At 45.6% G+C, this 20,109-nt stretch overlaps 1 protein-coding gene across 2 annotated transcripts in view; it reads left to right on the top strand.

Annotated features, from left to right (window-relative positions):
• The window catches only part of RASSF3 (Ras association domain family member 3), an 88,132-nt gene that overhangs the window by 30,813 nt on the left and 37,210 nt on the right, over positions 1-20,109 (top strand). The window contains exon 1 of one of the 2 annotated variants that reach the window (XM_065743368.1): positions 7,452-7,693. The exons of the other annotated variant lie outside the window; for it this stretch is intronic. Within the exon in view, the coding sequence (XP_065599440.1) occupies positions 7,565-7,693 (129 nt within the window). The 5' untranslated portion in view covers positions 7,452-7,564. Of the gene's footprint in view, positions 1-7,451; positions 7,694-20,109 lie in introns of those variants that run through there. 2 annotated transcript variants of the gene reach the window in all.

The following is a 20,109-nucleotide window of genomic DNA, read 5'->3' as shown; positions in this document are numbered from 1 at the left end:
TTCTTTAGCTGCCCTTTCATCGACTGTACTTCTCCCTCAAGTTTCTTTTAAACATTTTCCAGTATATTTTTTCTCTAAACTCTCCTCCAGAATTAGAAACATTCATCCCATCTCTTCTGGGTATGTGCTTGTTTTGCACCCAGAAATCCATCTGACCCTCTGTTCCACAAATGTCAGATATTCTGGGTAGAAAAACATGATTCTTATTTCAAAATGCTACCTTTGTGTGTTTGTTTCCTACTTTGTGCCCCTGCCCTCCTGTCTTCTGCACTGGGGGAGTCAGAGCGTGACAGCAATGGTGAGAACTGGGAAGCTCGTAGGCTGCTGAATGGGAGATGGACCAAAAGTGAAAGGCAAGATTTAACTAAATTTTTCAAAGATAGTCACATCCAACTGGAAATGTGAACAATGTTAATCATGTGCACCATTGCGGAAGTAAAGGGGAAAAAAAGCCATGAATTACTTTGCCTTAGCAGCTTTTCTCCTAGGAAGTCCTCAACTTGGAGGGGCAGTTTCTGTTGCAATCAAACTTGGTACTAAATGAACAAGATGACATCTCTTAGAGGATGACAGGACAACTTCTTCTTTGTCTAGGAAATGAGAATGTGGACTTGATTCCCTGATCAGAAGGCCCCTTCCCCCACGGATTTACCCATTAGAGGACAGATGCTTGGAATCAGATTGCAGCTACAGTGCATTAGGGCTCACATTTTCGTGGTATTCACAAGCATGCTGAGCTTCCACAGTTGTGGTTTCTATACTTAAAACAGAAGGTCCTAGTTAATTTAACTGCCCCAAGTATTTTCACATACTGTTAGCAATTAGGAAGAAAATTTTAAATTGGGAAATGTCTGTTTTCTGTACGCTTTATTACAGAATGTTTCCTCGGGATTGTATTTTCTCATACAGCAGCTCTACTGCTTACCCTGACAAGGAGGGGTGCTTACAGGGAATTATTTGACAGCACTCTCCAAGTGCCAACCTTTACTTATACTTGTGTCTGCCTGCTCACATCAGTGGGACTCTGCCAGCGAGGCTGAAATCTTCACCTCTTTATTGAAGGGGGAGTATTGATACATCTAATGCTGCCAGACTTCTGACCTGACCCTGCTGGGGTTGGCTAATGGCCCCTGCTGCAGGGAACAGATTGCCCGATGCAGGAACATGGCTCTCAGCTCTGAGCTCTCACTGGCACTGGCACATCTCCTTGTCTGTCTGTGCCATTGAAATACGGCCTTGGAAAGGGAAGGGAAGGGAAGGGAAGGGAAGGGAAGGGAAGGGAAGGGAAGGGAAGGGAAGGGAAGGGAAGGGAAGGGAAGGGAAGGGAAGGGAAGGGAAGGGAAGGGAAGGGAAGGGAAGAGTACGGAGAGTCACTCCCTTACATTTGCACAGCTCTTTGAAACCCTCTGGGTAAACATATGATGGACATATGAAATACATTTTCATCATCTGTGGTGTAAAATCTACCTTTTTGCATCTGTGACAAGAAAGCGCCCATACAAGCATGCATTTTGTAGTCAGCAAAGAGGAAGAAAGGAAAATTGCTAGCAAATGTGTCTGTTCCAGAGAGGACTGCTGCCTAATAGGGATATGAGTACCCTGGAAGAAAAGGGCACACAAGCACAGCCAAAAATTGTATTATGAGCTCCATCCAAACCCACTCAAAGGCATTGTGAGCCTTTCCATTGGTGCTGGTGGATCTGGGACAAGGGTGAGCTGTGTGAAGCTTGATGCTCCTGGCATGTGGTGAGGTCAAACCCCACAGCAGTGCCCTCAAACAGCAGAATTCCACCCCGTTGGTGAGGGCTGTGCTCCTAGTATTATACTGGACATCTCCATGCCATCCCACTCTGCTGATTCAATGACATTCAGTCTTTTTGAGATGAAAGTTTCCCAGAATATTCCCAAGGAATATTCAAGGAACTCTAACTAGGACCAGGATCTAGTGTGTGACTGTGAGCGTGCAAACACAGGACCAAGGAAGAGATTCCATGGGCCACCTTTAGTTTCCAGGTACCCTTTTCATTTTGAAGACTTCAGGTGAAATAGTTGCACTAAGGGGACTTCCGAGTCCGGTGGAATTATGAATTTTCAGAGCTGGGAAAGGAGTCCAGGTATCACCACCTCAAGCTGTATCTGTCACAGCAAGTACATGGCCCCGTCCCATTTCTTCACGAGGCAGGGCCGGGAGGCTGCAGAACTTGCTTGTTTTCAGCCTGCACTCATGAGCCTGTGTGGCTGGAGTGCCCTTGTTTGAATTAGCAAGTCACCAAGTATGAATCAAAGCGTAATTGTCAGTGCTGCCAGTGGCACTAAGCAGACCTGAGCTATTAATTCAAGACAAATGGGAGAAATGAGTAAACAGAAAGTTTACTGGTCTATGGCAACTACGGGCCTGAGTGGATGTTCTGTGTCAGTTTTATTTCAACTTTATTGCTCTGCTTTGATCACTTGAAATTACCACTGTTCTCAGCTGGAATGTAGAAAAACTGAAAACACATGATTTCTGAACTAATTATATTGATTTTAAAGGGATATTGAGTTACAGACTGTTTTTCTTCCTCTGCAACTTGTATCGTTTTTGCTACACAAATCATGATTTGCATAATGAGCATCATGGAATAATTATCTTCTGCTGTAATAATGTTACAAATAAGCCAAATCCAAAGTGTTGGTAGCTAGGAACTCTTTTCTGATTTCAGTTCTATGTATATTTGAAGCTTTAGTATGTCCCACAGGGACTGATCATGGGTAGAGTTATGTGTATGGTCGAGGCTTTACAGGATCAGAGCCAGCACTTGCCAAGACATGTGAAAGCAGAAAATGAGGGGGAGAGAGAACCTCGGGGCTTCAGAGCAACTAGAAGGGTCCCTGCAGCTGCCAGAGGCAAGAGGCATCTTGCAACTTCATGGTGATTGTCATTATAAATACTGCTAGGGTCATTACTGGAATTCTTGCAAAACGTGTGTGAAAGCAGGAAAGGAGGGTCTGCAGACTCCTGCCTGGCACTGCGGCTGCGCCCAGCCCGGCTGTGAGACCTGCCAAGCCGTCAGCGTTCTGGCTGACACTGAGGTCACACGTTAGTACTTTACAGGCTAATAGATTCTGAAAACGTTTCAAATTCTGGCATACTCTTAATTCCCTATTATCCTTCTGGCCAAGGAAAACCATGTAAGTCGCTCTTGAGGTCTCCACACTACTGTTGGTATTTTAAGAGAAAAGCGGTCAAAAATGTTACGGGACTCTCCAAGCCCAATCCCTATCTTGCTTTTAGCTTTCCCAATTCTTTGACTCAGTGCTTTTTGAAATGGTCTAGCCAAAACCCAGACAGAAGCCCAAAGCTTGTGTACAGAATGGTGCATCTTGGGCACGGGCAGCCATGCAGCCATGGTGGTGGAGTGAATGTTTGCTGAATTTCCTATTTTGTTGAACTCTCCAAGTTTATATGTCAGAGGGCTGAGGGGATGTTTTAGAAACATGTAAACACCATGCGATCACTGATGGAGTTAATGTAAACGCTGTAGCATGTTTTATCTGTTGTCCTGTTGTTTAGTCTGGGGAAGAGGAGAAGGGGGAATGACGAGACCTCAAAAACCCAGAGGGTTGCTAGAAGGACAGCAATGGACTGCTCTCTCTCTCAATTTTGTTAAGGTTTTAAGTGAGATGTTAAGAGAATCTTTCTAACTCCGGTAGTAGCTAAAAAGCTCTGGAACGGATGAGCTGCAAGTGAGTTGTTGCACTACCTGCTTTAAGAATGGGCTGGCTAAAGGCCTGCAGGGATGCTGCACAGACCTTGGTTCTTTCTCAGAGCAGGGGTTGGATGTACTGAAATGCCCCCTGTAGTGCCCGTCAATCATATTTTCATCTGGAATTGTGATCTCTCCAACAGAGTAATTTTTAATGCAAATAGACAAACGAAACTGTCAGGCCTCGGGATGCAGTCCACCTTTGTGAAATTCAGTATCTCTTTCTAAGGGTTATTTCAGTTGTGGTGACTGTGAGTCCTAATCCTTACCAAACTAATACAATTATCGATACCTGCTTCGCCATTCAGGAATCTTAGCTTTAATTTCCACTTTTCTGGAAGATATCCCTGATGTTTCTTTTCTCTAAACTGACTCTTCAAAACCACAAAGTAACTTACAGATGAATTTTATCTTTGAATGTAATAGTGGTTTTAAATAGCTGTTCCCCTTAAGCAACAAATATCTCTGTATCACACGAGTTAACCTTCTCTGTGATTGCTCTGTATTAATATCTCACTCATGAAACTTGTTCTGGGACCCAGAGTGCCCATTACTATTTTTGCTTGACTTACTTGAGCCACCACGTTCTGGAGGCTCGAATGGGCTGTAATTTAAAAACATTGTGGAATTCTATCCGTGTCATCAAACTTTTTTAAATAAATTCAAAAAAAAAAGGTTCTTGTTTTCTTCGTAGATGCATCTGTGGCACTGCTTGCTACTTCGTTGTTCATTAAAAAAAGAAGCATCTTCATTTTCTTGCCAGTTGCCTGTGTGATCACATGGTAGCTACTTCCAGCTTCATTTCTCATTGAACTAATTCTTGGAATGAGCGACTGCAAGCCTCATGATGCTTGTCTATGTTTTAAATCTCTCTCCTGTGCCATATTTCTTGGCTTTTAACTTCATTGTTTTTACCAGCGCTTCACTAATGCTCCTTAAGTACAAGTATGCTTTCAGAAACTTTATTACTAGATTTATCTTGAGGTATTGCTCCGTTTACATCACACAGTGTTATTTTGTTGGCTGACTACTTAAGAGGACTGTCAGAGGTGACTGAAAATAATCCAAGGCTGGTGGTAGTCCGGGGGTTGTAGTGCAGCACCTAATGAACAAAGGGTGTTGGATGAATCATACCTAAGTAATATCCATAAATTCATTTCATAAGGTGGAAAAGTACTCATCTGGGGAGAAACCTTAAACACTTGGGCAGAGTTTGCCTGAGAACAGTAAAATCCATGTAGGAAGTGTAGTCCATGCATCAATGCATTACAGTGCCCTTTGGAACACAGAGCCCCTTCCTGTTCCAGCTAGAAAGCCTTGATGCTTAACATCTGCCTGGTTCATGGTGCAATGCAGGACAGCAGTCATGGAGAAGAGATGTCTGAAGAGGACTTACTTCTTTTAAAGGTTCTGGAAGTCTCAGCAGATATGTGAAGTTGATTATCATGATATAGGTGGTGTTTAGAGTCAGTCAGACAGTGATATCTCAAATGACAACACATTGATTGCGGTGTTTCGGAAAGAAAATCTGTGCTTGCTGGTGCTGCTGTAAATAAAACGTACGCCTAATAAATGAGCAGATTTTATCTGATCTTCATAAAGCACAGTTAATGTAATGCAATCTGTAAGGTTACATACACTGAGTCTTTTCTGTTGAGAATGCACTATACTGAAATGAGTGATCTACAAGCTGATATCACTGGGATGAGTTTAAAATTCATTTTTAAAAATATATCTGTATATTAAGATAGGGAAACCAGTTAATTTTTAAACACCAGCCTTGGAAAATACAAAATAGGATTTGCATATATTATTGCAAGCACCATGTAAGTAAAAATTAAAAGGTATCTCATCTGCTTATACCTTCATGTGAAATCTTTGTCTGTGCCACATCTGAAGAAAAACAAGAAACACTGTCAAAATTAAGAGACTTAAAAACTGAGCTCTGCTTGAAGAATGAGTTCTTGTTGGAACATACATTACAAAGAACTTAGATGTACTTTCCTCATCGTTTTTTCTTGCAGAAGGAGAAAACTACATCGGAAATCTTTCATTGTCATCAACAGAAATGATGCTTCACAGACAGGTGAACGTCATGCCTTGCTGTCATAAACTGGAGCCAGGGCTTGCAACAGATCCTGCACAGATGGGCAGAAGCTCCCTCGTGGCAGCTGATTGCCTTCATGGCCCTCTCTGTGAGCAGGTCCACCCACACGTGATTGGTCTTGAGGCTGCAGCTAAGCAAACAGGCTGTGTACACAATGCCTTTTGTCGCTGAGAGCCGGGCAAGCGTGCCAGTGGGTGACATTCAGAACACACCTCTGTAGCAGGAAAACGGAAATCCCATTTTGTGGTGCACTCAACTCACTAAAAACCTTTACCTTGATCACGATCATGGCTAGGGGCATTACACCCCAAAGCTCTGCAAGCTGGGTTTAGACAGTCCAGCACATCTCCAGGGGGACTTCTTTTCAGCATGGCTCTGGTCTTAGCAAGCTCATTTGCCTAAAGCAAGCATTTTAATACCTTTTAGTTGCATTTAAGTAACTTGGCATTTGACTTAAAACTATCTTGAATACTAGGGAGCTTTCCACTTCCAACAAGTAGGTTGGAACTAGCGCATTCACATCTACCCTGTTAAACTCTATCAGTTGTTTTCAAAAGTTACACTGCCTTCTAACATGGCAGATGCCAGATTTTTACAAGGACCTGGGGAAAGCCAAGCTGAAAGGAAAGTGAGGAGATAGCACCTCCGGACTGACTGCTGTCAGTGCTCAGCCAGAGTTTCTTGTCAGGCAAGGGGGTGTCTTCATTGATAAGCACGGCATGGGAGAGCAGGAAGAGTACCAAGTTGACTCCATCCCCATTGGAGTGTGGGCACAGGATGAGCTGGTGAGAAATCACAGAATCATTAAGTTTGGAAAAGACAGCTACGATCATGCAGTGCAACCACCAGCCCATCCCCTCCACACCCACTAACATGTCCCTCACTGCCACATCTACACCTCCAGGGACAGTGACTCGACCACCTCCCTGGGCCACATGTGCCAGTGCCTCCCCACTCCTTCCTAACAAGTTTCTGACCAGTTTGTGAAGGGGACAGAGAGCAGGGAAAGGAGGTATCAGCCGATGGCAACCCTGACAGTGACCAGCTCCAGAAATGGAAGAGATGAGAAAACGCGAAGCGGGGGAACGAGTGGCACTGTCCGCCACTTCCCCAGTCGGTGGCTGAGCGTGATTTACGCCCTGCTTCGTCCGGAAGCGCTGCGTTCTAAGCGCCCTTTCCAGCCGCGGTTTGTCGGTGTCGATGCCCCGCCATGCCCGCTCCCGCAGCGGCCCGGGGCGATGGATTCCTCGCGCTTATCTCCGCGGGCCCACTCAAATCCTCCTAGGACAAACCGAGAAGGATTCACAACCGTGCCGCCGGTGGTTACTTTTTAACGCCCCACCTCGCTGAGCGGCCCAGGGTCGGGCAGCACCCGTCTGGAGCTCCGGGAAGACCCGGGACCCGCGCCCGACCTTTCATCTCCGGCCGCGGGCTCGCAGCCCGCCCCGGCAGCCGGCCGCGGAGATCCTCGGGGCCGGGCGGGGAAGCAAGGAGGGGTCGGGGCGGCTCTGCCCCGCGGAAACTTGTGCGGCAGGAAGGGAGGGCGGGAGCCAGGGAGCGGCTCCTCCTCCTCCTCCTCCTCCCCCCGCGCCCCGGGCCCGGCGGCGCTGGGAGAGGAGCGGCCGCGGCGGGGCCCCATGCGGCGGCCGGGACGGCGCTCTCCGGCGCCGGGCCCCTCCCGCAGCAGCAGCGGCGGCACTAGGAGCCGCCGATGACCTGGAGCAGCAGCATGAGCAGCGGCTACAGCAGCCTGGAGGAGGAGGACTCCGAGGAGTACTTCTTCACCGCCCGCACCTCCTTCTTCAGGAGGCCGCCGGGCAAGACCCGCTCCGCCCCGCAAGTAAGTGCCCGGAGCCGGCTCGGGGCCCGCTCCACGTGTCCGCCGCCTCTCGGACAGGGTCCCTCGGCCCCGTACTCTCAGCGCTCCCCCGCCGGCTCTGGGGTCCGGGCCCTGAAATCCCCGCTGAAGGGCTGAGCGAGCGTGCGGGATGGGGATGGGTTAAACGGCGCGTGTTCCCGGTACCGAGGAGCCGGCAGCCTGGCTGCCGCCCGGGCGCCGTGGAGTGGTTGAAGTGCTCGGCGGAGATCGGCTGTAAGAGGACTTTGAAGTGAAGAGCTGATTAGAAACGAGAAAAAGCCGAGCCCTTGGTAGTCAGCGCTGTCCACCCCTAAGGGTCTACGGGCAGCGCAAGGCAAGAAGCGCTGGGGCACTCGGGCAGCCAAAGCAAAACTCCCTTCGGGAGAGCAGAACGCTCAGGTTCGTGTCAGCGCAGCAGTGGGGCACTGCTATGCTTCAGAAGCAGCCCAGCCCCTCTCTCCTTTGCCTTTTCCGAAGCACAGCGTTTCTTTTAGGGACGGCTTATATCCTTGGAAGCTGATGAGTCACTTTTCCATATGCTGGCTCCCCTTCCCTTGCTCCCACCACTTGCTTGGGCCTCTGTTTGATCAGTGTTTGTATGATTCCTGCTGTGTTTTCCCCGCTGCGTGTAGTCTCTGCTAGGAACTTGACTGAGCCTGGTGCCCTCTGATCAACCTGCGGGGCTTATTGAGAGTCACGGTTGCCCACAGCCCTTCCCCTAGGTTATGTTGTGTTGCAGAAGCCAACCGTGGGTTTCTGTTTCTCCGAGGTTCTACAACTTATTCCCCGTTTGTGACTGTCTTAAAATTTAAGCCCCGTAACCACCCCTCAGGAAACTCCTGCTCCTGTTTGAGGAAGTGCACGGAGTTTTCTCGAGCTTTGGTTTCCTTCCCAGAGTTTGGCAGGGAGCCTGGGCGCACCCTCTGCCTACACCTGAGCCTGGGTGCCTTGTGCAGATCCTGGGCCCAGCATTTCACCATGTCATTGCTGCCTCCCCAGGGTGCTTCTCGTGGTTCCCTTCCTGAGAGGTCATCTCTTTCTCATCCATCTTGAGTTCCAGCTTCCTGTGAATCACAGTGACTCCAAAAGCTGGCAGGTCTTGCTGAGCATCCTTGAACTTGGTCTACTGACCTGCTTGGCTAGAGTTGGCCACCACCTGACCCATACAGAGCAGAGAATAGCTTGGGTTGGAAGGGACCTTAAATCCCACCCTGTTCCAACCCCCTGCCATTTTACCACGGTACTCAAACCCGCACCCAACCTGGCCTAGAACACCTCTAGGGATGGGGCATCCACTGTTCCCCTGGGCAGCCTGTGCCAGAGCCTCACTGCCCTCTGAGTGGAGAATTTTTTTGTCACATCTAGGCCAACTCTTTCATTTTAAAGCCATTACCCCTAGCCCTATTGCTACGTACCCTTGTAAAAAGTTAATGTCTTTCTTAACCCCCCCCTGTAAGGAGTGAAAGGGCTGCGTTAAGGTCTCCCTCCTTGCAAAAGAAGCCTGCGGTGTCGCAGCACTGTGTGAACAGATACCTTGCTCCTGCCAGACTGTGGGTGGTTGCTGTATAATGGGATGTGAGAGCCCCAGGTCTTGATTCAGGTCCTAAAAACATACTTGTTTCTTTGCTTTGTAATACTGCTGCGTGAGTTGTCTTAGCAAGTACTCGTTAAGTAAGTGGTGGATTGTGCAAACATGTAAATCACAGTGCGTGATGTTAATGTTCTCAGTCAAGGGGTGAAGGAAAAAAAAAAAACAGAAAAGTTTGATATTCTGGTCTGGTAGTGCTTTCCAGAAGACTACTGTGATGAGATGCTGCAGGGTATGTGTTTAAGGACATATTGGGTAGCCTGTAAGAAAACTGTACTGCTGACTCTGCAGCGTCAGAAACACTCAGCTAAATGTTTCTAGTCATAAACTTATGGCCAGTTGCACTGTGCCTAATGAGTTAGAGAGGAAAGAAAAAAATCCCCAAACAATACTGAATGTAGATTTCAACAGTCATGGCCAGTGGCCAGTAAGAGTGAGTTTCCCCTTCCAGCAATAACAATCATAATAAGACTCTTTGTATGTATGAGGATGTTACTTTTGGTTTGTATTTGAGGTTTAGTCAAAAAATGCATACTATGTCCCCTTGAGCAAAGAGGGGAGCTATTAGTTATTGTTTCTGTCTTTCTCAACTGTACAGATGCTAAGTTTTACAAGGCATTTTTTTATTCTTGCTGGAGACAAAGTGGTGGCAGTTGCTTCTATCCTTCTGTCTTAACTCCTTCTTTTCCCCTTTCTCACAGTGAAAAAATCGGTTACAACTTGGAGTTCACAGTGTGCTGTGCCTGCAGAGGTACACAGTGGTAGCTCTTGGACTTGTTTTACATAGATTTCCAAAGAAAAGAAGGAAAAAGGGAAATGAAGTAGCTCTGAATTTGAATTTTGTTTTCCGTTTAATGAAGTGGAATGGCCTTACGTACCTCAGTTTCTACAGCTGAGATGGGATAAGTGGATTGATACCAATTCTGATGTAAGAGTCCTGTAATAGTGCCTTTGGGCTTTGCCAGATCTGCAGAATGTTGAAAGATTTGTTTCTTCCTCTCTCTCTACTATTAAAAACCCAAAGCAGTAAAATCACGATGGAGTGTTGTAGGCAGTAGGGGGCTTTGGAGCTGAGGTGTTCAGTTTGTTTTCCAGTCTTGCCGAATTTTGCTGTATAGGCAGTGTGTTGTGCTACCAACCCTCTCTCGCTTCCCCACATCTCTTTTTGCAGGAGAAATGAAAGTTAGCAATCCCACATTTGGAGCTTCATTCAATTAAAGATGCAGACTTGAAGCTGAAAGATCTCGAACTTGAGTGCTATGCCTTTGTCACCCACATACAAGAGACTTTTTTCGAGTGGATTAAACTGAGCGTGGCCCTGTTTTGTGCTTGCAGTGACTCATTTACTAAATGAAAAAGGAGGAACTGTAAATATTTTTGTCGTGCCAGTGTGACTGCTCATGTGAGGTGAAGCTACCCATGGGCATGGGCTTCAGCAAGATCAGACCCGTGCTTCTGGATGATTGAGCCTTTGGAAATCATCCACTCCCTCCAGAGAAAATACCAAAAGGAGATGTTTTGCAAACTTTTGAAAGCTGACCCCTTTTTTCTCCCTCTTTCCTCCCACCCACCCCCATCTTTTCAGGAATGGTGAAAAGAGTCCTGCCTGCTCCTGCATGCCTGGCCATATGTCCAAGGGAAGTGCATCTTCCTGCATGCGCTCCTGCACTTCTACAGGCTGCTTCCACTCACTCTCCCACTCCTAGCAATGTTGATGTAAATCCTTGTGATAGTTTTCCTCCTTGCACAGCTTGGGGGGATGGTGGCTTTTGAGTGCTGCCATGGGTTATTTCTCAGCCGTGCCTCCCACTGAGTGGCTGCAGGTACCCAGGGAACCCTGGTGAGATATTCCTCTGCCCTTACACACGAGGCTGCTCCTGAGGAAATGCTGCTCCAGAAACAGGCAGTGCCGTGCAGGTTGTGGACTTCTGGTTGTTAGGAAAGGGTGAATCTTGTGTTCAGCATCCAAACCCTGAGTGGTGTGCACACGGAATGGCTGAATTCTGCTGGAAGTGCAGTGTAAAATACAGAGGTACACAGTTTGACCTTTGAATGCTGCTATTCTCTGTAAGAAAACAAGAACCTTTGTTGTTTATGCTGTTTTTTAGTCTCTCACACAGGGCTTTCTAGAAATATTAGCAAGAAAAGTGCAAAAGTTGCTTCTTGTTGTGGATTCCAGAAGTGCACAACTTCCCGCTGCTCCTCAGTCCGTGCCAGCTGCCTCGTGCTCTGCTCAGTCCTTCCACATTTGAGGTCCAATTTCTGCCTCTCTTCCCATTACTGCTCTTGGCCTCACAGCTTTTGCACCTCCTGGGCATCCTGACCCCGTCGCTGTGTCAGGAGCCCCACTTCTCGTGGCAGGGCAGCACGCCAAAAGGCTGAGCCCCTCTGCTGTCGCTGCCTCCCTCCCCTCTGTGTTTCAGCAGGATTTGCAGGTGTGGTAATGAGGGTGGGAGAGGAAGTTAATATAAAAAAAAGCTGGAAATGGAAGCCGGATGTGAAAGAGCAGAGGGGTTGTGCAGAGGAGAGGCAGAAGGCAGTGGGTGAAAGTCTCATCCCAGCAAGGTGACTGCCTTGCTCCGCCATCAGTGCAGAAGATTTGCATTTTTGTTTTTAACTGGACGATCTGGCATCCATGTGAAAAATTAGACAGATTTCTGGGTGCAGAAACCCTTTTCTGTATCTGTTCCGCATGAGTTTGCACAGTGGCTTGTGGCATTTCAGTAAGAAGAAGAGATATAAAAGCTCTTGAAGAAAGGAGTTTCTTGGGGTGAAGTGCTGTCTGTAACTACGCAAGTGTAGTTAGCCAGGTTTTGTGCCAGCGATGTCCATTTTTAAGAGGTTCCATGTTGTCTGGTTCACAGGATTGTAGGGGTTGGAAGGGACCTCCAGAGATCACGGAGTCCAACCCCCTGCCAGAGCAGCTCCCTAGCCCAGGTTGCACAGGTAGGCGTCCAGGCGGGTCTGGAACGTCTCCAGAGAAGGAGACTCCACCACCTCTCTGTGCAGCTGTGCCACTGCTCCGGCACTGCACTGGGAAGTTCTTACACACATTTATGCGGAACTTCCTATGCTTCTGTTCGTGACCATTTCCTCTCGTCCTATTATCACGCACCACTGAGAAGAGTCCAGCCTCGTCCCTTTGCCTCCTGCTCCTTAGATATTTATGGACGTGGCTCAGATCCTCTCTGAGCTTTCTTTTCTCAAGGCTGAACAGCCCCAGGTCTCTCAGCCTTTCCTCATAAGGGAGGTGTTCCACGCCCTTTATCATCTTTGTAGCCCTCTGCTGGACTCTTTCCAAGAGATCCCTGTCTTTTTAGTACCAGGGAACCCAGAACTGGACACAGTACTCCAGGTTGTTACACCTATTCCTGGGTTTCCTTTCCACAACATTCCCCAGGGAAAACTGTTCTCCTGATGACCAGAACAAATGAGGTTTCTAATTATAGGCTCCGTGTGGAGCCAAAGAGTTTAGGTTTGTGTTTGACGTGTAGTCATGAAGTTTATTTAAAAAATAAAACTAAAAATATCCAGTAACGCTTTATTCTTTTTTTTTTAATCCATTTGACAGTCAGTGAATATTATGGGATAAATATTGCTGTGGCTAAGAGACTTGAAAGTTAAGGCTTTAAGAAACTTGCAGCATGGAGGCTGTGCCTATTTTAAGGCCGCATCAGTGTCAGAGTAACCCAGCAGTCCTTGTTTCACTCTCTTGTGCTTTGCCCCGCTCCGCTCTGAGCACCCGACTGGGTGTTTGTGCCTAAGGAGCTCAGCAGAGCAGGGCTGTTCCCAGTGGAGCCCCAAGCCACTTAGCGACATCTGACAGCCTCTGGAGGTGAGAGGGGATTTATGTGCTTTGTGCCAAGGAACACTGATTGCTGCACATTGGTTTATCAGCACAGTTGGCTCTTAAGAGTCATTAATTTATGTTTTGAGGGCTTACCTAAAACATACAGCATTTTTAGGTGTGAAGTGGGGAACTACTTATGCACAGAAATTAGTAGAGATGGGTTGATGTACTGTCTCAGGAGGAATTAACATCACTGAAACATCTCATGAGTTCAACCATCTCAGTGTCCTGGGTACAGCAGCACTGCAGGTAGTGTTCAGACTGGGTGTACTACTCTTTCCTACTTTTTCCTTTAGTCTGTTATATTCATACAGTATGAGACATACCTTGGGCAGTTTTTTTTCTGTTAACATAAGATTTTGGTTCACCAGCAGGGTCCTGTTGGTTCAGTTGTTGATGTTCATTTGAATACCACTAGATAAATGCTAGGTTTTTTTGTTTGTTTGTTTTTTGTTTTTGTAATTTGCTTTGGGATGATAAGCCTTTGGTTCACCTGCTCGAGCTCTGGAGCACAATAGCTCTGTAAAGATGTTTTGAGATTTGAGCTCCAGTAATGTAACTGAGTTTGGGATAAAACTGAGGCTTTGTTTGAGTGTGGAAGGGCAGAATAAAAACTGCCAGCTTAAAACTTCTGCAGCTTAAAACTGCCAGATGTCAGAAAGCACTGGGACCTGTGTACCTTAAGGGTCAGAATGTTTAGATTGAGGCTTGTTTAGATGTATGAACAGATGTGGAAGATGCAAGCAGTTCTGTTTAAGTCAAGGAGCCTGGTGAATGCCGGAAAATGTGCTGCAGAGCAACTGAGCTCAGGATCATCTGCATACAGCAAGTAGATTTACAAAGCAACCAACAATTATTTGAAAGGAAGGAATGAGAGGATCTGGGATTTTGTTTTCTTTACTTCTTATTTCAACTACAGACCTGTGACAAGAATATGAGAAAATACCAGAATACCATTTTGGAAGAGGTTCTCGCTGACTAATATTTAGCCATGGCAAGAGCAAAAATGTGAAGAAAAATGAAGTAAAAAAATCAATACTGCATTTTGTCCCTTGTGTGAAATGCCAGTGGCGGCAGTGTTGGATTAACAGTTCTTAGTAAACCGATTAACAGAGGATTTTAGATGGAGCAATAGATCTGTAATGCAGCGTTTGCCAGTGGCAATAACCTTGTGAATGAAGCCAAGCAATGTAAGTGTCAGGAAGGGATAAATTGGAGTGATGGATCTCTGTAGTTAAACTCTCCTTTTACAGATAGGCAGCCTGTGCCCATCAGGCTACAGCTGCGCAGCTCATGCTGGTTCTTCATCCCAGACAGATAACAGTGGTTTGTGTGTATGGATGCATTTATCTATACATGAAGTATTTATTATTCAGTGTATTCATTGCAGCTTGTCATAGTTGTATGCTTTAGATCAAAAGCAGCCTTCAAATCAGCCACTGTGGGTCTCCCAGTTACTACTAGGGAAACTGGAGGAAAAAAAAAAAGATCAGGGAATTAATAAATGGTTTTAAATCAGGGATACAAAGATGGAGAAGGGTCTGGAGAGCAAGTGTATGGGGAGTGGTGAGGTTCTTTGGTGCGCTCAGCACAGAGCAGAGGAGCTGAGGGGAGCCCTGATGGCGGCTGCAGCTCTCCCAGGGAGCGGAGGGGCAGCGCTGAGCTCTGCTCTGTGTGACAGCGACAGGGCCCGAGGGAACGGCACGGAGCTGTGTCAGGGGAGGGGCGGCTGGGGGTCAGGGAAACCATCTGCACCAGAGGGCAGTGGGCATGGAACGGGCTGCACAGGGCAGTGGGCACGGCCCTGAGCACTGGAGTTCGAGGAGTGTTTGGATGATGTCCTCAGACACAGGGTTTGTTTTTGGTTGATGCTGCACGAAACTGGAGTTGGACTCAGTGATCCATGTGGGTCCCTTCCAACTGAGGTTACTGGACTATATATTGTTAAAGATTTAAAGAACACACACACGTGCAATGTATGTTTTATATTTCTGCTCGCAGACAGTGGGATAACTCTATATGTTTTGAGGCCAACATTCAGGAAAGTCTTAAAACCGTTGCACCCCACAGACTTGAAGGGAACACCCTGGTGTGACTGAAGCTAGCTCAGCGTGCTTTCATCCATTCCAGTTTCAGCACAGCACTTCCCTAGCTGCTGTACTGTTATAGTTTTGTGTTAGTTTAGGTGCCTGTAGTGAAGCACGCAGTCCTGTAGGCAGGTACGAATTGATTCTGAATGAGTAACTGCCCCTTCTGGTTTTTTGGTGGTTTCTGTTTTTTTGGTGTACTTGCTCTTTTGCAAGGTTGATGAAATACTGCAGACAGTTTTGAGGAGAGTGCTTCCTTTGTGGACATACATTTGGCTGTGTGAAGTAGCCACGTGTGATTTATGTAGCAATTAAGGTCATTTTCTAGTTATTCATCTATGTGTGTGCTGGAGAGGAATTTGTGCTCCCTTATGCAGAGGTGTGTTTGCTGTGTTGGAAGTAATAGCAAGGGCAGCAGTGGTGCCTTGGCCTGGTAGAGGCAGCCTCAGGTGGCAGTGCTACTCATGTGGGAGCACTTAACGTGTGCTGCTGTTGGCTTCTTAGTCTCACTCTTCATCTGGGAAACGCTGATGATTCTTTGTGAGATAATTGTGGAAAATGATGTCTGTCTGTTTTAGAAGTTAGATACAATAGTAGAGTAGAAAATCACTGGCTGCATGTTTAGGGGCAAATTACAAAGTAAGTTTATTGACTGTAATCTTTTATAGTCATCCCTGTTGTCCCTAATTAGGATTGCATTTCTTGTTTTCTGTCTTGTACTTCATCCCCAGGTGCATCAGGTACAGTCACTATGCCATACATTTCCCCACAGTACAGTCCCTGTGCTATATATCTGTGGCATCCAACCCATGTGATCTTTTTAAAGCCAGATTAGTAATAACAAAAACTGAGGATCAAGTTTCTGCTCTGGCTGAAGATAGTATTTGTTTAATAGCTAAGTAAACACTTTGTTTTGTTTCCACTGAAGCAGAGGGAGGTCGTGATTTGGTTTGTCCCTTTTGGGACAGGTTGTATTGGTTAATAGTGCAAAAGTATCTTAACACTTCTGTTGATGGATTGTAACCTTTCTTGTAGAGAGCTTCCTCTCAGTCACTTCCTGTGCAGAGTTATGCCTTGGATCATGCTAGCCTGCCAACATGGAAGAGTTTAGTTTAGAAGGTTTATTTAGACTGTGATTTTTCTTGCTTGCTCTCTGCTGAATAATTCTGCTCACCAGGAGCAAAACATACTGATCGTCCTGTTTGGTCCACAGGTGGCTTGATTTAGCATGTTCACTTAGATAGATCAGCTAAGATTATTAAGAGGTTTTTTTGTTTGTTTTTTATTCTGAGATAATAATTTAATTGCAGAACATCTTCATGGCTCATTTGAAAAGAATCTGGGAAAGCTCTAGTAACCAGGATGTCAGTGTGACCCACTGTGCTTATGTCTGCAGGAACTGGCATTTTCTTTGGCACTGCGTAAAAGATTAAAGATATGGTGATTGCACGTTGAGTACTGGGAGGACTGACCTGCGTTGTTTGTCCAAGTGTCTGAAATGCAGAATGTCAATGTTCAGTGCCACTGAGGTCAGCGTTAAGTCAGTGCAGCTTTTTTTTTTGGTGACCGATGTAGCTTGCATTCAGTATTATGATTTTTAATAGGTTATTACTGATGCATGCAAAGATTCTGTAGTATAGGCGTAGAAAGGTGTCTTATGTTCCCCTTTATGAAATTTATTTTCATGTGTGGCTCTGGTTAGGTTGCTGATAGTACCAAAATGATCATGGGGCAGGTAACTTAGGCTGTGCCTGAACTGCTCAGCAGCCTGTGCCACAGCCAGCTGCAGGAGCCGGTCCCCTGGCTGCACAGGACAGTCAGTCCCTTGTTCTGCTACTTTGCTTGTGTACTTACCTTTGGAAAGCAGTGGGGAGAGCATTTCTACAGAAGAATAAAAAATGTCTGTTTACATTTGTGCACAGAGGACAGAAATGGGTCATTCAGTCAAATGTTGACACGCGGAGCAATTGCTACCTCATGTACCCGTCCACAAAGACTGGCATCAGAAGAATCCCAAATGCACATGGGAACACATAACTTGTGCAGGCAGCCTGGTATGAGCAGTAGTCAGACTGCCATGTCATCTACAGAAAAGTACTCTGCTTTATTTAGGGGGACTTAATATTTCATCGTGTCATGATATTCCCAGCTTGTTTGGATTTTGCAAAGCATCACTTTTCTTAGGCAGTGTCCACATGAAGTGTGGGATGATGACTGATGACAGGAGTGCTAATCAACTCATTCTGTAATGAAAACTATTTAACTGCTGCTAGAGAGCCTGTTAAGTGGATCTCAGGACCTGAGTGAATGGACTTAAAGTAGCTGGAAAAGGTATTTCCACACAGTTGCACCATTACAGAGTTCAAAGTCTGGAACTCCTTTTTATATTAGCCAATATGATTTAGTTATTTCCATGAGAAAGTGACTCTTAAAATACCACTGAATTGCTTCAGCTGTTTTTTGATTCACCAGAGTGGTAGGAGTCTAATCTATGTACGTATGGTGGTCTGAGCTTTGGGACATGGTGAGATATGCCTCTGAAGTAGGTCATCAACTGCATTTTTCTATTCTCATTGAATTAATTACATAAAGAAACGGTTGCCTTCCCTGAGTTGATTTCTTAGGGCTCCACAACTGACAATACATATTTTAAAAATATTCCTCTACATAATGCACTGATATTTTCTTTCATTCTTCAGGGTCCTGGCTGTGTGATCAACTGTTTTATTCTTCGGGATACACATTACTTTCTCTTCTCCTTTTAATCTGGGGCTTGCTTGCACTGCTGTGGTTAGTACCAGAATTGCTGACATATCTAAATACCATCTCTCAGCACATCCATCTAAGCTGCAAAATATTGCTTTGGGGTCCAATTTGGCCTTCATGGGAACAAGTTTGTTTTCATAGAGCTTGAAAAAAGGTATTAGTGTTCAGCTGACCATGTGATGCACTCTTCTGAACTTTTGTCAGGCCCTGGTTTGTGTGAAAGGTATTTTACAGCATTTTAGAAAGAATAAAAAATACCACTGATATAAAACCATGAGGCTTTAATCAAAGTGGACTACAGAAGATGTTTTCTGCAAGATTTTAAAGTCTATACTGCAGTTGCATTTTTTTTTCCTGAAAGAACTAGGTAGTAGATTGTGTAAGCAAAGAAGTAAAAAGAAAACAGGGAGTGCCCTTAAAGCTAGCTCAAGCCTTTGTGCAGAGGGACTTCTTGAGGTGGATGTGGCTGTGGGGTCTCAAGTTTTTTGTCACTCTGGTTCCGAGTCCTTGTTCTTCCATAAAATGAAGCAGACAGCTGATGTACTTAGCTTGGTGAGACTTTAAATTGTGGATTAGGCTGAGTGCTAATTAGCTAGCACACGGAATAGATAGTTCCTCCACCTTAAGCCTTAATCACAGCATGCACAACATTATCCTAACTAAACGTCAGATATTCAGGTGAAGAGAAAAACCAATGACACTTGGTAGGTCAGTGGATGTCAAATGTGAAGTGGCTTGAGAGTGCATAGCATCAGGGTTTCCTCTTTTGTTTATTAAAGCATAGGGCATTTGTCAGTGCCTCGACATTATGACAGCCCACTTGTTATAAAACATAGGGAAAGTAATGCCTGGTTTACACCTTTCTCAAGTTGTGAATGAGAATGAAGGTGTCTGTTAAACAGTAACAATACAGAAATGCCCAGCTGTCAGAACATCAAGCAAGTTCTTGCAAAACATAGCAGGTGGTGCAAATGCAAATCAGTTTAACTTCTCTTTGATCATGGAATCACAAGGAGGTCCCTTGGGAGGCTAATCCTGTGCTTTGTCGCCAGATGCTTCGTGCTCACCTGTGTTCCTGAACTGGGTTTTCAGTGGTTCTTGGCAGCACGCTGCTGTTTTGTCTTGCTCCTATCGCTTGGGCTGTTCTCCAGCTGCTGGTGCTGGGTGTGCTAAAGGCAGCAGTGGGGATGAAAGCCTCTGTGGAGCTGTGTTAGCTCTGCTGAGTTGAGTTCTAGAGTAAACTTCATTTTTCTCCCTGTAATGGATGCCCTGGAAAGAGTCAGTCCTCTTCAGCAGCTTCAGGGACCATCCTGGGATGCATCCTTATGGCATGCATCTGCCTGGTTATGGAAATATATTTATTGCAATATAGCTAGGTATGGTTAATAATACCAAAAGTTATTTTGTTTCATAGGTAGAATTGATGGGTTTGTCTAAGTTGGCAGCTGCTGTTGATTCAATTACACATTCACATGATAGGAAGCTTATCTCAAGATGTGGGAACATGATTGTTTATACTGTGCTATAAGGTTGATATTGTGTGAAGTGGAACATCAAAGCAGTTTCTGATTCTCTGAACTTAAAAACTCACAGCTGATTTAATTAAAAAAAAATATTAAAAGCGACATCTTTCTCCACCCACTAAAACAGACCCCAAGTGTTCTTCAAAGCATGTTTAGTTTTAATGGCTTGATGATTTCTTCCCTGAGGCGTTTTTGAAGTTCCAGTTACCACCGGAATATGAAGATGTAGCTTTGAATTGTGAAGATAATAGACCATTAGAGAAGTAGGCGTTTGCCTCTTAAGATGACAAAATGGCATGTTCTGTAAGAACAGAAGTTGGCAATAAACCTGATGATTTTTCCTGTAACACTCAAAAGTTCATGGCAGACTTCTTTGTGATTCATAGCTTGAAGTTGCTCTTGGAGAAGCTTGGTGAAACACACATTTAAAGATGCTGGAATGCCACTCTTGCTTTCCTGCTTGCCTCAAAAGTGAACCAGGGATGTGTGTTAAAATGAGCTTGCTTAAAGCCTTTGTGGCTCACGTCAGAAAAATCTTGTAATGTGTAACACGGCTTTTACAACACTGTATGTATAGTTGTGAA

The sequence above is a fragment of the Cyrtonyx montezumae genome, unplaced genomic scaffold (genome assembly GCF_038088225.1).
Source record: "Cyrtonyx montezumae isolate F1298 unplaced genomic scaffold, pur_monq_1.0 scaffold_3, whole genome shotgun sequence".
NCBI lineage: Eukaryota > Metazoa > Chordata > Aves > Galliformes > Odontophoridae > Cyrtonyx > Cyrtonyx montezumae.
Note: the sequence above shows the minus strand (reverse complement) of the source record. Positions and strands in the feature narration are given on the sequence as shown.